General features: G+C 47.8%; 1 protein-coding gene across 1 annotated transcript; it reads left to right on the top strand.

Moving 5' to 3' along the window:
* Positions 1-4093: 4093 nt before the first annotated feature.
* On the top strand, positions 4094-15101 carry LOC125943643 (uncharacterized). Its single transcript, XM_049663096.1, has 2 exons — positions 4094-5749; positions 13603-15101. Exons 1-2 carry the CDS (start codon positions 4241-4243, stop codon positions 13990-13992), a joined length of 1899 nt encoding a protein of 632 aa, XP_049519053.1. The 5' UTR covers positions 4094-4240; the 3' UTR covers positions 13993-15101.
* Positions 15102-15441: the final 340 nt, after the last annotated feature.

Genomic DNA, 15441 nt, shown 5'->3' on the forward strand with positions numbered 1-15441 from the left:
AACAACAAAGATGGCGGGCCGGAATACAGCTCGTCCTCTTTCTCGTCTGCTATGCCACTTCTATTTCGTCCGCAGGATCTTGCATGGATGGATGGATGGAATAATTTTATTAAGAGTCCTGAGAAACGCGATTATCGCGCAGCGAGCCGCTCCTACGCTGGGACGGGCAGGCCAAGACTGGCCGCCGCATCGTGGACTCCTGGACGGCCCAGATTTCGTCCCCGTAGTCGGCGCTTCACCGTGAGGAATTCCATCTTGACTGCTTGTCTGTGCCTCGAACGAGGGGCATCGCCAGAGCATGTGTTCTAAGTTAGCTGAATCGCCGCACTGAGGGCAGGTATTGCTAGTATACGTGTCTGGATAAATCGAGTGTAATAGAAATAGGTTGGGGTATATCTCCGTCTGCAAAAGTCTGAGGCTGATTGTCTGTGCTTTGGTCAGTACCTTGTGTGGGAGCGGATAGACCCTCCTACTTAGGTAAATGTGTTGCGTGACCTCGTTGTACGTGGTGGGAGAATCTCTATTGTCGAGTGTCGTTGGCTGGGGAGATTCCCCATGCGCACAGAACGTGAAACCACGTGCCTTGAAGTGGGCCAGCTCATTTAGGTTGGTGAGCCCCTCTTCAAAGGACGCCATGTGTGCTAGAAACCACGTTAGCGTATATGGGGTGATCACTTTGCCCCTGGGAATACAGTGGGCTCCCTGGGCAATGGAGCCGATAGCTAAGGCTCGGACGGCAGCTCGGGAGTCGCTAAAAACTTTTCGACGTTGCCCGTCAAGCAACGCGATTGCTATGGCAACCTGCTAGGCCAACCCTGAGGAGGCGCATTCGACGGGGGCCACGTTGATGATTCTTGCCCGCATGGTCAACTGAGACAGCAGTGCATCTTCGACTATCTCCGTTGCGGGCGGCATCGACAAAACAGTTCTCTTTAGTGTTCTCTTTGACATTGCCGAGAAGGGCCAAGGCTCTGGCTCGTCTTCCTCCGACGTTGCGCTGCGGGTGTACATTGCACGGAATGGGGGAGATGGTGATTTGTTCTCGTTGATTTCTGGGGAGGCCGCGCGAGTTGCTCTCAATCGTCATTGGTGGAATGGCGATGTCAGCGAGTAATCGCCGACCGGCCGTCTTTCCCGAGAGTCTGGCGATCTGCGCCCTTTCTTGGGCCTCCGCAATCCCCTCTATCGTGTTGTGCATACCCAGCTGGATGAGCCCCAGGGCGTTTCAGATGTCTTTCCAAGTTCAAGAATTTAGTTTAAATCATTCTGAGATGTGCATGGCTCATACCAATATATATATATATATATATATATATATATGCCTGGTACTGCGTAGTTAGGCTTCTTGCCAGGGTTACTGCTTGTGCGGCAACCAAGAATTGCGCAGATAGATATGATCACGACGCGAGAACAACCCTGGGATCAACAACAACACGTGCAGGCCGAACAGCTGGGTACGCCGGTGGTATACCCTGCAATGGCGGACACTCGCGCGAAGCGGATCGGAAGTTGCGCACGTGCAAACTATGTATTGAATCTTTGTTAGTCGGGACTAAATCTGTCGAAGCGATGATATCGTCTAAGCGTGTTCTTTAGTCTTAAAAACTATTAAGACAAGCTATCCCAGAACACGAAAAAATATATCCGATTTATGCTACCTGATGTGAATTCTGGGGTTTTACGTGCCAGAACCACGATTTGATTACGAGACACGCCTTAGGGAGGACTTCGGATTAATTTTGACCCCCAGGGGATCTCTTTAACGTGCCCTAATGCACGGGACACGGGGTTTTTGCATTTCGCATTCATCGAAATGCGATTGCCGTGGCCGGCATTTGATCCCGTGACCCGTGCATAGCAGCCCAACCCCACAGCCGCTAAGCCACCACAAAGGGTGTGCTACGTGATGTGTTGCTTGGTGTTCGCGATCACTTCCTTGACCGGTTTCCCTGGAGGCACGCGAATCAACATTCGCTCACTTCCACCTACTCTTTCTCCTATAACCGGTGCTACCTTTCGCATGTTGAAATTCCCAACTAAGACAACTCTAACGCTGTTCCTCGTCCACGCCGCTGGAATCTGTGCTTCAGGCCATGTAGCCCTTTGCTCGTTTAAACTAACACTTCCAGCAACAAAATGAGTTAAAAATGAAATAAACAACGTATCGCTTTGGCTCAAGGCTCCTGCGGCACTGAGAAAGCACTTCATGTAGGCACATGCGTTTCCTTCGGCGTCACTCGAGAGAGTTGTCGCCATGGTACAGCAGCCCAGCTGGCACCGCGACGGGTGCCTGTAGCGCGTAGCAGCTAACTGTGGCATCCGAGATTCCACCGGCGCACCTGTCGTTGATGTGCGATCTTGGAGACAATGCGGAGAACGTGTCGGAGTGACAGTTTTAAATTTCAGTGAAGTTTTAAGCCATTTTATCTGTGGCTGTGGCCTGCCACAGTACACCTCAGTGCAGGAAGATTAGCTTCTCGCCTTCTGTGTTTTTGGTGAAGCCATGGGCATACCGCTCTCTCTCTCTCTTTATCTCGCCCCTTCTTTTTTATTGTTGATGATTACTTCTGCGTCGGCCATACTTTCGTACCACGGTGCGGGCTACGGAAGTTTCAGTGATTGAGCGGGCCGTACCTGTGAACCGTTGGCGCCGACTATGCACTTAGTTTCGGCGATGGCCTAATTGTTCTTCCGAAAAGCCTACGAAAGCGAGTCAGAGCCAGAAGATGACTTCGCATGACAATGGGCACAACGGCGCACCTGAGAAAAAAGCCCGCCGGTCTTTTATCGGAAGCCACAGCGCCACGGTTCGCCACTGGGCGGTATAGGCAAGGTAAATATACCTGGTAGCGAAGCTTCCATAGAAGCCCATACGTTCATTGCATGGTTGCTTACCGGCGGTTCGTGGGGCTTAGCGCCATCTGTGTGAGGAGGGAACAATTCCGGCGGAAGAAAAAATTATTTCACGTCATATCCGTTAAAAACAGAAGTGACGTCATTTTGTTCTCATAGGCGCGAAATTTGTTTTCGGAGGCCTGCTATTAGAGCTGTATATTAAAATGCCCCGGCATTCGACTTGATGAGCGTTCCGAGCTTTCAGCGCGGAAAGCGATGCAGGAAAAAGTCAGCCATACGGGTGTCGAAATCGCATCGCTGTACAGAACATGGCTTCTTTGGAGGGCGAGGAACGCTTTGGGCGTAGATTAAGTAGACTGCATGCTCGTCCTTTCGTCTGACGCCAAGCCCATCGTCCAGTACTGTCGCACGAAAACAACTAAAGTAAACAAGTATCTGACTATCGCAACTCACTACTTTTGACTTTACAGGTTAAGAAACAAGGAAACTATCCGCGTCACCTAATTAAGACAAACGTCGACATGCAAAACAACATAACATGTGAGGAGGGCGTATTCTAACAGGTTAACTTTACGAGCGCGCCTTTCCACGCACTCCAAGAGCTGCAGTGCATTGCAAGTGATAGCGGCGTCAACGCCCACCGCTATCGATGGGCGTTCTCACGGTGGGCGCTGAAAGAAGGTATGTATTGATAATGATCAAGTAAAATAGAGTTTATCTTCTTTTCTCGCCGTGGGTATATAAAATGGATTAGGAATTTTATTTTCGTTGAATGAATCTAACTGCATCTCGCTTAAATTTAAAACAAACGCTTTTCCGTTTCTCAGTGTTTATTCCGTCCAAAAATAGTCGCGCTTCAATAGATGCTCCCATAACCCCCCTTGCTGATGTCGGTGACAATTGGTTCTTAACCACTTTTCGCCCGAAGCTTCGCGACCTATGTGGATCGACCTTGGTACAGGTGCCGTCAGCGGGTTCACCCGCTGACGGCACCAGTAGCATGGTGACCGTAGTTGCGAATAGTATCTGATCGTGATAGGCGGTGATTGTCACCACATAATATTCTTACTCAGTGGTTGTGGTCGATAACAGCATCGAAACACTACGATAACAAAACAGCATGCTTAACAAGCTTTTTTTTTTAACACCGAAAAATGCACCACGCCTGCAAGAACATCAGTACGAAGGAAATCCGCCGTCACACCAAAGGACTGCATTTGTGCGGTCAGACAGTGACTATGAAGAACATATTCGGAAGCATCCGTACAGACCCGTAAGTGCTGCGTGTAGTTGCCGCGCGTAGGTACTACATTTGCCTTGACCAGCCGAGGCGGTTCAGTTGTGCGGTAAAAAATAGGCCGCCCTTCTTACGAGACGACTGATCATGGACGCCGCTATTAAACGCTGCTGTTTGCTTACCCTGCCCCCGGAGACCATCATGAATATCTTCAGATATTTGAACCCGGACGACTTGTTGGCAGTTGAAAGAGCTTCTCCTGAGCTTGCACGTCTAGCTCGCAATACCTACGTTCTGCACAATGTGAGTTTCCTTCCACACTACTCGTCAAGCTTCTTTCGAGAGTACATCGACAAGCCGCGGGCAGCCCTAATATCCCAACTCGACGTCAGTGGATGCTCGTCAGCCTCATCGAAAACGTTGGAGGGATGCATTGAATTATGCGTAAGATTAACAATCTTGCGCTGCATCAACACTCGCCTGCTGCCGACAACGTTAATCCGTCTGCTAAGGACCCGGCTACGCTACCTGAAATCCCTCGAGTGGTCTCTACTGGGAGATAAACACGTCAGTGAAGACGTATGTCGCTTTCTGCAGGAACCAGCAGTAGTCGATGCCCACAACATTCTGCCGGACACGCTGTGTTCGATGTACGTAGAGGAAATTTCGTGCGGACGTAATACTCGTCTCTTGTGCGTCATGCTCGAGCGGGGCTCCTGTCTCCGCACGCTGCACTTTCACGAGCGGTTGCTACGCAAACTAAACACGACGGCAGCGCACGATGTGCTCTTGAGCTACTACACTGGAACGCGTGGGAACTTCAGAATGTTCACCTACACAAACGACAGTGCCCTGCCCGCCCGCGAAGCAAATATCGGGGCGCTCTACAATGCACAGCACGCAGATAGCAAACTTGCATCTCTTTTCGCCGTGTTTTACGCTTGTCGTAAAGTGTCCTCTAGCGTAATCGTATGCCAGAAGCCGTCGCTAGCTGGGAACTGCTTCATCCTGGATGGAGTGAACCCAGTGCGGTTGTCGGAGCAGTTCTCACAGATTTCCGTCATCGTCCACGGCGATCCTCTCGCAACACTGAAGTCAGCGGCCTGCCAAAATCCTTACCGTCACGTTCACGCTCTCGTGCTCGAATCTCGTCCATTGTCGAGGCAGGTCCGATCCCGCCATCAGCGCGCGGCCAATGCGGCCTCTTTTCTCGCATTTCTTAGGACATTCCCGTTTCTGACGGAGCTTAATCTGGCGTCCTTTCATTTTGAGTCGAACGTGGACTGCTGTTCCGTCCTCGCCGACGTCGGTCTGGACTGTCTGAAGGCGCTCGCCCTACCTTCCTGTGCCCTTTGCTGGAACGGCAGGCTGGAGCACCTTGCCAGGGCCCGCTTCAGACTAGACGAGCTAGACGTGCGCGCTCCGCCAAGGAAATGGCTCACGCTGTGCGCTGTCTGCGCGGTAAAAGTCACGTGCACCGCAGACATTTTGCAACCGCTGTGGAAGCTCTGTCCCCTGCGGCGTCTCACCCTCTGTCATCTATCGCACGTTAACTCTATGGTATTCCTGAAGGGATGCGTCGTGCAGGAACTGAGGCTGCAGAACTTGGGCTCCAACGCCTACGAGGGGCAAGAAAGCAGGACCGCCGTGAAAGAGGTAAATCTCGGCTGTACTACTCCTTCCGAGATCGCCTATCGAAAACGTTTAAAAGCGAAGATATATTCTCAAGTTTCGTTCGTGTATGTTTAGGCAAAAGAGAATCAACCAGCCTATGTTTTCTTATTACGGAGATAATGAGGTAGTTTAGCAATGACATTTTACTTTTAGGAAATATTCTTCTTGGCAAATATTTATTCCTGTTGTTGAAGCTGTCAACTGCTTAATTAAATGGGGCTTACGCTTTCTATTTGTTATTATTGGATTTTCTGGCAAAGGCTGCTTGCTAAACATAACGCACATCCCACGGATTGTAAAATTTCATCGTAATCTGAAGCCCTTACTGCAATGGCCTGTGAGCAACTGCTTCAACATTCTCGTTTTTCTTCTAATCTGCTGCTCCTAGCCTGCTATCTTCAACCTGTAATGGTCAGCGTTGCGTATCGCACATAGGAACATTTTTGTTATGGTTGGAAGTTTTCACTTTTGAATAGTTTCACAGACGAATTATAATAAATGGAATGCTTATTAAAGAATAATAAACATTTCATTGTTTTTGGACAGATGTAACCTTTAGGCTAGCAATAATTGTGCACAAGTTGTAATTCGCCTTGAAATGGACCCGTATTTTGGTATTTAGCAGATATCAGGGCTTAGCAGATTGACGCTTCAGCACCCAGCACTATCGTGATCTTCTTGAGCGGGAACATGGGAGCCCGTGGGAGTCTCACTGTGACACCGAAAAGTTTTGCGCATGCTCAGTAGGTGCAGCGTAAAGGAATTATGACGTGAAGCGTATGACGTCACGCCATCGCGATCGTGGTCTGCTCCACCCAGTTTTACGGCCGAGAAACAAAGCATTACCATCTCGAAAACGTATATCGCGGTGCATGAAGGGAGCCGTGGGGGAACGTCAATTGTTTCTGACACTGCAGACTTGCGATTATTATTTGCTTGAGAAGAATTGGGAAATCAGAGAGCAGACATAAACTTCGTGCCAACTATCTACAGATTACCCTCGTGGAGAAACACAGGAATGGTTACGGCCGAATAATGTTTCACCAAGTATCCTGATGGAAGCAGTGGTTATCCCAGTGAGCATCTATTAAGTTTGTAATTGTGCCTTAGCGCTTTACAATCGATACCTAAATGAAGGAAATGGTCTCTTAGCTTCCTGCGGGCACCCTATTTCTCGCGCTTTATAAAATTCCCGTACGAATACATTTCCGTGCAGAAATGACAGGGAAATGATACTCTATGGTGTTTAACCTCTGACCACCAGGTTTGGCCTGCGAAATGCGACCGCTCCGATGACGTAATGCGTGTAAAGGAAGGCTACTTTCGTTACTGACGAGCACAACGATTCTGTGGTACCACTTGACTGCACTCGTAGTACTGAAAGTCACGCGCTCGCGTCTTCGCGCTCGGAAAGATAGTATACATCACGGTGCGACGTGAATTTCTACAAAAGAACGTGTAGCCGAACGCATACTTCAGTGCTTCCAGTTTGTTGTCATCGACTTGTATCACGCATGCGCGCTGACAGCCAGTTCACACATCTCAATCTAGTTTTTACATGTGCATCAGAGCGTCGTTTGCACTTTCTGCGGCTCAAAACTGACTCGCATGATGCTGCTCAAAACATATAGCCACACTCGTCTGTGTCGGGGAGGGGGACATGGCGTGTCTATAAGGTATGCGAACTCCATAAACAGCTATGGTATTTAGTGCCTTCACGCTATAGTGAGTGTTCCACCGTAGAAGGTGCGAATGACGCTCCGATTCACATGTAAATAAAGCGATTGAGAGTTGTGAACTCGTTATCAGCACCATTCTGCGCGTATGCGTGATATAAACTTGTTTCCCCCGAGACTGCTACAGGGCACTGGGATGCATTTTGGCTTAAAGTCCCTATATACGTACCGCCATCCTTTGATCAACGCCGCTTCTCTCTCTCCTGTATCTCCGATTGGACTATGATAGGGCGCGCTTTCACTTCTTTATATTTTGTTGTTTTTTTTCCGCCTCAGAGCCATGTTGAAAGTCACACTGCGCAGCCGCAGCCGCGCGGTGGCGGCGGCGTACGCCCGACCTAGAAGCTTCAACGTGGACTTTCTAGGTGCGCCACCGTCGACTTGCTTGCGCAAGCGAAAAGTAAAGAAAAAAAACAAGCGCTTTAGCAGAGGAGACGGCGGAGGAAAGAGTAGATGGCGGTACTTTTGCTATATAGGCACTTTAGTTTGGCTATAGTACAGTGCCCTGAGAGGGGCAGTGGGCTTACTCAGCCGGTCCTCTCTTGCAGTGAGCATCGCATTTGATAGGTGGCGCCACAGGCAACTTCAATGTAACCTTTGCTTGCAGAAGCTTTCGATTTCCTTGCGCTTCTGTTGATTTCAGTTCGAAGCAGTTCACACTCTTATTTGTTTTTAATTTTGGCACACTGGAGATTCTTTAGCTATCTTTAGCAAGCGCTGTATTTGTTTACGCAAGATGACATTTGCCACAGTAGTACCTTGTGAAATAGGACAACAGCACTCTCGGGCGATCAGCGGCCTCTCCTAACCGCTAGACTTTTTATGCAAATAAGTCGTCACAGACGGATTTCGCTTATGCGGAAGGGGCCTTAAAATTTTCCAAATTATCGGGCAATCGTAAAAAAATATTACAAAGAAATGATTTGGGTAAATTAGAGGGTCGGTGAACAAATATACGGTCTCATGCCGTGTCGACGTAACCTAAAATTATTTTGTATCAAGAGTATGTCCGTTAGTCCAGCAGTGAATTAGTCAGAAAACAGTGAGCGCATACTTCTTCGCCGAGATAAAAAAATGTAGGTATGCTAGCGACATTTGTGCCTTAGCTTAGACAAAATAAAATTGTATATAGGGCTTAAGTACTTCCTTGTTCCACATCAGTTGTTTCACGAGTGGTAGTGGCATTCTCCATTTATTATTAACCATTATTGTGCAGTTACACTTTGGTTATGCTTATGTACAGCAATATCAGGGTCCTGACCTCTTCCTCTTTTGAGCGGTACTCTCTTGCGTCGGATTTTGAGTAAGGTAGGTCGGCAAATTGGATAGAATATTTTGTGTGGAGAATCGTCTTCTCACTTGCTATCCTGACCTTTTTCCCTTGAATGATCTGCATACAGTCCCTGAGCGAATAACGCAGCTCAAAATGGAGCTCACATACTGCGTTCGTGTCATCCAGGGGCTTTTAAGCTCTGTGGAGGCTATTCTCACACTCTCTCCGTCTGATTCGTCCTTCGGGACGCGAAAAAACGACGACTTTGGCCCATTCTTCACATAAACGTAGCATGTTTGGCACCTAGGCACGCAACAGTGGCTTTGTCAATGTCCACGGCACGGCTCAGCGACTGCAAAGCATACTCATCTCTTGCATGCAGTGCGAGACAGAACCACTGCAGGAAAAAAAAAGACTCGCAACGGCGACCCCAGCAAACCAACGCCGCTCAGCAACTTGGGCAAACATGGTCGGGCCGCTGCTCCCACGTTCCATGATGAAGATGATTTATTAGCATTCCATATGAAACGGAGCGGTGACAAATAGTCAGCTAGCCTGCTTGATTTGATCAGGTTTAATCTATTTAATTATAGCATGTAATCCATTAAATCCGACGCCAGAGCCTCCGCTCGGGCTATCGGAGAAGCACATATTGTCGACGTCCGTGGAGTCGCCGTACCGCATAGCATCTGCCGGCGAGTGAGCCGGCGGATCCGTCGGCACTGTAGCTACAGCTTCCAGGCTTTATTCACTTTTGTCTGCACCTGTATGCCGCTTCGCACGTTGCTATTTTCTGTGCTTATGCTGCTCTCGAAGTGTGAAGTATGGAATCACCTGATAGGGCGATGATAGTGCTAGTCATGCTCCCTGTTTAGTCCGACTGTTGCATACGCTGTGATAGACGCCGTGCATTCATATCAACTTTGAATGAAACCGTGCCGTTTTTATCCCAGGAAAGATTTAGAAATAAATGGTTCACCTCTCTTTTTAATTTGCGCTGCTAAGCTTGAGTGCGCTCGATCCGATCCCGGCCACGGTGGGCGTATTTCGATGGGGGCAAAATGCTAGAAGGCCCGTGTACCGTGCATTGGGTGCACCTTTCAGTACCGAAGGTGGTCAAAATTATTACGTAGTCCACTATTACGGCGTACATCGTGATCACATTGTTACGTCATCCCGCGGAGCTCCGTGGTGAGGACCGGGATCGCAAACCACCACCAAAATGTTGTGTGCGAAGAGACACAAACAAAGGAACTAATTGCAAGGTATTTGCACAAGCACTGCGCAGCCAGAGACCAAGATGCAAACCAGCTCGTGCCAAGCCCAGATGCCCGTCTTTATCTTTCTTTGCGCCATGTCTCTTAAGCGTCTGTTGTATCGCAACAATAGCATGGTTTTGGCATAAAACCCTCAAAATGTTTTTAATCCTTCTTTCAAATGAATTGGCCATAACAGTACAATGAAATGCGTATTCTAAGAACCAGTAGGAACTTCGCTGCACATTCACAAATATAAATATTCATAAAGTCCATATATGAGCAGGGCTTTATTATTTCATGTTTCTCAACGAAGGGCGAAGCAATAACAGGAGAAGCGAGCCCGTGGTGCTGGCCAGGGAAAAAGCACTCCTGACCCCAGCAGGCGCATAGCTAAGGCGATGAACCCTTGATGTGAATTACTCAGTGAGGCAGACATTACTTTTACGAGAAAAAAAAACGCTCAATGAAATAATTAGACTAATTATTCTAATTATTTTCTAATGAATCACTTTACGGTACATATTTCGATCTACGAATTGTAGCTCATGAGTTCGCAAGGCAAGTCAACTGCGATCGAATTCTCAGGCGTATACACCTGTTTGGAGATATTAATTTTCAAGATGACCGACAGAATGCGTAGGCGTTCCAGGCACTTTTGTGCTTCAATGCGTAAAACCTCGTAGTCTTAAATAAGTGGAGCAACAATGTATTTTTACCGTACCTTTGATGGCGCATATCTCTAAACCGGTGCCATCCTCAGAATTCGTTCGGAGTCGATGTGCCTTGCCCCCTCATTAGCTACAGTTCGTAGATTCAAGTATGTGCCGTAATGTAATTCATTTAAAAGGCAATTAGTGTAATTATGTTATTATTCAGTTAGGCAGTTTGATTTCACGTAAAAATAACGGCCGCCTCGTTGAATACATTAAGGGTTAGAATGGGGCTCTTAGCCACAGGCAGACAGACAAACAACTTTTAGGCAACTTTAAAAAATTGGAGCCGCTAAAAAAAAGAACACTCTATAGAGCCCACATGCGCGCTAGAGTCCATTTATACTAGCGCATTCTTTGGGAGCACCAATACTGCATGCGCTGATTCAAGCTCGACTCGTAGCAGTGTCGCACGAATAAAGTCGTAGCTGAGAAGGCAGCCTTGCGTTGGCGCGTTGCATCTAAACAGCGTGCGGATGCCCCACCCTGAGGTGAATCAACTGCATCAAGTTCGCGCATACTGTTCTCCCGATTTCGTTCCGTTCGTGAACAGCTGAAGGCAACAAGGAGGGGGTTGGGGTGAAATTTGCGTTTTCCGCGATGACAAGATAACCGTCGTCTGTTTAGTTCGTAAAAGCTCAGGTTGGGAGAAACTGCCGGCCCTCTACATGCTCTACATAAACGCAAGGCTGGCTCCTCCCCAACAGCGATATACTTGAATGCTGTACAGCGTTGGCAAGACAGAGAATCGTAGCAGACAAGAGCATCACTGCTCATGTGCAGGCCATGCTTTGATGTCGGTCCCAAACCTTGTTGCTGTGTTGCGGGGCGACGCGCTTACGTGTTCGCACTAACTCTGCTCATCGCCGCATAACCGACGCAACCGAGAGTCCGTATGCGGACAGAGCAGGCACCAGACATACCAATATAGCCGACGGTAGCCAGTTTGTGGATCACAAGAGCGCCCCCTAGTTCCTGGAGGTAAACGTTTTTCTAGACATGCGAGTGGCCTACAAACAACGTAATTTATTTAACAAGCAAAGCATATGCGTGAATGAACTACGCCTAATATTGCACTTTATTAACAGTTGGCAATTTTAACATTAATAAATCCGCATTTAGTATAACGGGATCAAAATAGCCAGCCTCTTGCCCACACAGGCTTCTGAGACGCAAACCAAGATAAACACGCATTGTTTGGCGTGTTTTGCGCAACTGGATTCAATGGGCGCTTCGAGCTTTTAGCGGGGAAAGAGATGAAGTAAAACGCTCCCCGTACGCAGTCGCAATTGCACTCATGCAACATCGTTTTTGCCGGCCAAAGAAAGAGTTGGGTGTTGAGTGCAGGTCGCTCAGTCAGAAGCCAAGACCATCGGTAAGCGTAGGCACACGAAGGTAGCTATGTCAACAATTTAGTGGTGGTCGTAACTGCCTACATTTTGCTGAACACTTTGACCCAAAGTTAAACACCCCCTCCAAACACACGCCATCAATAGTCAAACTTCGACAAGCAAGCAACGCAACATGTGATACGGGCAATGCAGCCCGGTGAACTTACTAGCTCGACTTTCTGCACACAAGAGCTGCATTGCAAGTGATACCAGCGCTAAGGCCCCCACCCCTTTTTTGCGCGTGTTGAAAAAAAGATTTATGTTAATGATCAAGGGAAATAGAGTCCTGCCTTTGTCCTCGCTACGCATATACAAAATTCATTAGGAATTGCATTTTTGTTGAATAGAATCAAGTTGTTCTATGGTTTCAACCAAAATGTTTTTCTTTAACAATGGTTGGCCTAGCCAGGTGAGGTCAAGTTTACTCGCGTCTATCGTGGACCAAATAAAGTTCACTCACTAACTCACTCGCTCACTCTTTAACAACGGTTGTTCCTTTTTCACCCAGCTGCGTTCCGATTGCTGCTTGCATAACCAACTAAAATCCAATATGGCGACGGAAAAATACTGCACATCTGTTCTTCGAGACCGCGCTGGCGGCAGCGGCCGAGTCTTCTGGACTTGTCGTTCCTTGCATCTTTGATTCCATGCTAGCCAAGACCGCGCGCACCGAAAGTATTTTCTTTGGACTAGACGCCTGTCGTGAAGGCGCATAGTCCACAGCTATGTTGAGCGGACAAACAAGCCATTGAATGCATAAATGCATCATTCAGTCAGTGCACAATTATTGCCAATCAATTTATTGGGCTTTAATAAAAATGTCTCTGCCCTCCACAGAGCTGAGCTTTGCGCGATAGCGCTAAGGAAAGCGCTAGCAACGGACTTGACAATCTGTGCCGATGTCAGCAAGCATCGTATTGCACTGTTCCGGGAACCACTCAATCGTACACTGCTATTAGCACAGTGGCGTACGTGTGATAGGCTGCGATATAATCGTAACCGGGCCCTAATGACTTCTTTAAAGCCATCGCAGGCTGGAAAAGACGCAAACGTCGACGAAGCCTGCAGTGATGAAGAGTCAGTAACCTAGCTGATAATTTTGACGGCAAGGAAGGCGACTGCAGGATTTTACGATGTGCAACTTCACTTTTCGCTGCTCCCACGTTTCGCCAATGAGCATGCTGCGAACCTCGGCGCAATAAGGTCTGCTGAATGCAGCCGCACATCCGACAGAAGAAATGTGCACAAAACATTTACGACTTATTTCACTAAGCATTTCTGGAATTCATAGTACACAGCAATTTTCCCTTGCTGAGCGTATGCTTAGTCTGCCTCTATTGTGAGCGGTGTCGTGCGCTAACTTTACTACGAAGTGACCTATATAACTTAGGATTTTCGAGGTCCCCCGCACTTCATTAAAAAGGCTAACCTGACTGCATATATTTGGCCTATATTTTTATTTTTAGGTTATGCAGGAGGTCAGAAGTCTGAAATTAGGGAGCACCACGCAAACTCTGGACCTGTGTTTTCTGGATGCCCGGCCGGTTCCAGCTCCCAATTTGCGGCGGCTGTGCGTCATGCTAAGAGAGATGACGTTGAGCAAGGCAAAAGACCTACTGAACCGCCTGTGCAACAATTATCCGACCGCAGAATATATTCACGTCCATATCTGTCGTCCAGGAGGATCCCAGGCTGCACTCACGATATCCGCCAGGTATTCCGTCGAGGTAGACGGCGACAAACACGGCGCCCAACACCTTGAGCCAGTGCCTTCTTTCGACGACGTGGTTCTGTGCGGCTGCTCCAACCTTGTGGCTGTCGCAAGGCCCCGAAACTGTGGACCACGGCGGTTTTGAATTTTGTGTCTTGTGGAAACCCTGCAGCATCGCCTAAGCAAGTAGCTGTGCTGGCATCGGTGACACCACCAGTGGCAGTGCATTTGAAAAACTTTACCGTGTCCTGCAAGTACCATTTGCTTGCTGGCAGCGTGGTTCGTAATGCTTGGCGTGAAAATTAAGGCGACTATTGAGAATTGCTCGTACAGAAAGCTATTAGTACCAAGAGCATGTTGGATATGTTGTGTTTTAGTCCATTTTTTATGCAAGCGCTGATGCGCTGATGACCAACTAAAATTAACAGATGCCATCATTGCGTTAACAAAGTGATCGTGATGCAATGCACATGTTTTTTGACGTCACATCATTCCCTAAATAAATCAATGTTGTACTGACCATAATGGAAACCGGCTCCTCGAATATTTATGTACACTATTTTAATCAGGTGCGGAAAATCAGGTTACATTAGAACAACCGGCACATTTCATGCTCATAGCAGGGTGTAATAGGCGCATCATTATGTGTAATAGCAAGTGGTAAGCAGGGCGCCGCTCGCCTTTCATCGTGGCGGGAAACTGCTATCTTTATCGATTAACGCGCGTGTAGGCACGACGAACACCTTTTTTTCTTCAGTTTCGTGAAAGATTTTATTTAGTGACAAATTGTTAGAAACTTTATCTCTGCTTGAGGAATTTTCAACCTGCCTGTAGATGCATTTTCGGTGATTTCATATCGGCCGTATTCTCAGTGCTTTGTTGCCTTCTCGATGTCCCATTTTCCTGCAGCCACGGAGCAGCCGCACCTAATTTGATTCATTAGGAGCATTACAAAGTAGAACCTAATTTCTAGTCGTCTCGAAAGCGTTATTTGGAAGAGCGAACCATAGTGCACTTCATGTCAGTGCAGCGGTCTGACTTGTCATTGCTGTTCTCGCTCTGTCATCATAAAAGTGCGGCAGGCCATGTAATGGAATGCTGACACAAATGTGACAATCATTCTGCACGACGGTCACGGTAGCGAGGTTGTACTGCGTTGGTGGAGAAAGATGTGTCGCATCACTACGTTTAGCTGCTGCGAGTAGTGTGTTCGTCTTCTGTGCGTTGCTTTATGCTCTGCATTTCCTGTTCATAATAAAAGATATTCACGGACCAGTTTTAATAGTTCAACTGCTTTATTTCAGCACAGTTTCTTGCAATGTTCAGTCTGCAGTAATTATCCATCTCATTTCATTTCATTTATTTACTCTCAAGGCCGTACAGGCATTACAGAAAGGGGTGGCAATAGAAAAAGAAAAAATGGCTAAACATGCAGCACATGGTCACAAATAGCCGACTTGAACACATCATGATCTGTGACAGCGACGATGGAGGCGGGAAGGCGATTCCAGTCTTGACTTGTTTTCGGGATGAAGGCTTCAAGGTATGCATTGCTTTCACACTGGGGCACCCCAACCTTCATTTGATGATCAAT

The sequence above is a fragment of the Dermacentor silvarum genome, chromosome 2 (genome assembly GCF_013339745.2).
Source record: "Dermacentor silvarum isolate Dsil-2018 chromosome 2, BIME_Dsil_1.4, whole genome shotgun sequence".
Taxonomy (NCBI): domain Eukaryota; kingdom Metazoa; phylum Arthropoda; class Arachnida; order Ixodida; family Ixodidae; genus Dermacentor; species Dermacentor silvarum.

Bases quoted from the DNA above. Each gene is read 5' to 3' on its own strand.
- LOC125943643 (XM_049663096.1), top strand. From the start codon at position 4,241: ATGGACGCCGCTATTAAACGCTGCTGTTTGCTTACCCTGCCCCCGGAG. The intron at 5,750-13,602 runs GTAAATCTCGGC...TTTTATTTTTAG, and splicing joins GCAGGACCGCCGTGAAAGAG to GTTATGCAGGAGGTCAGAAG.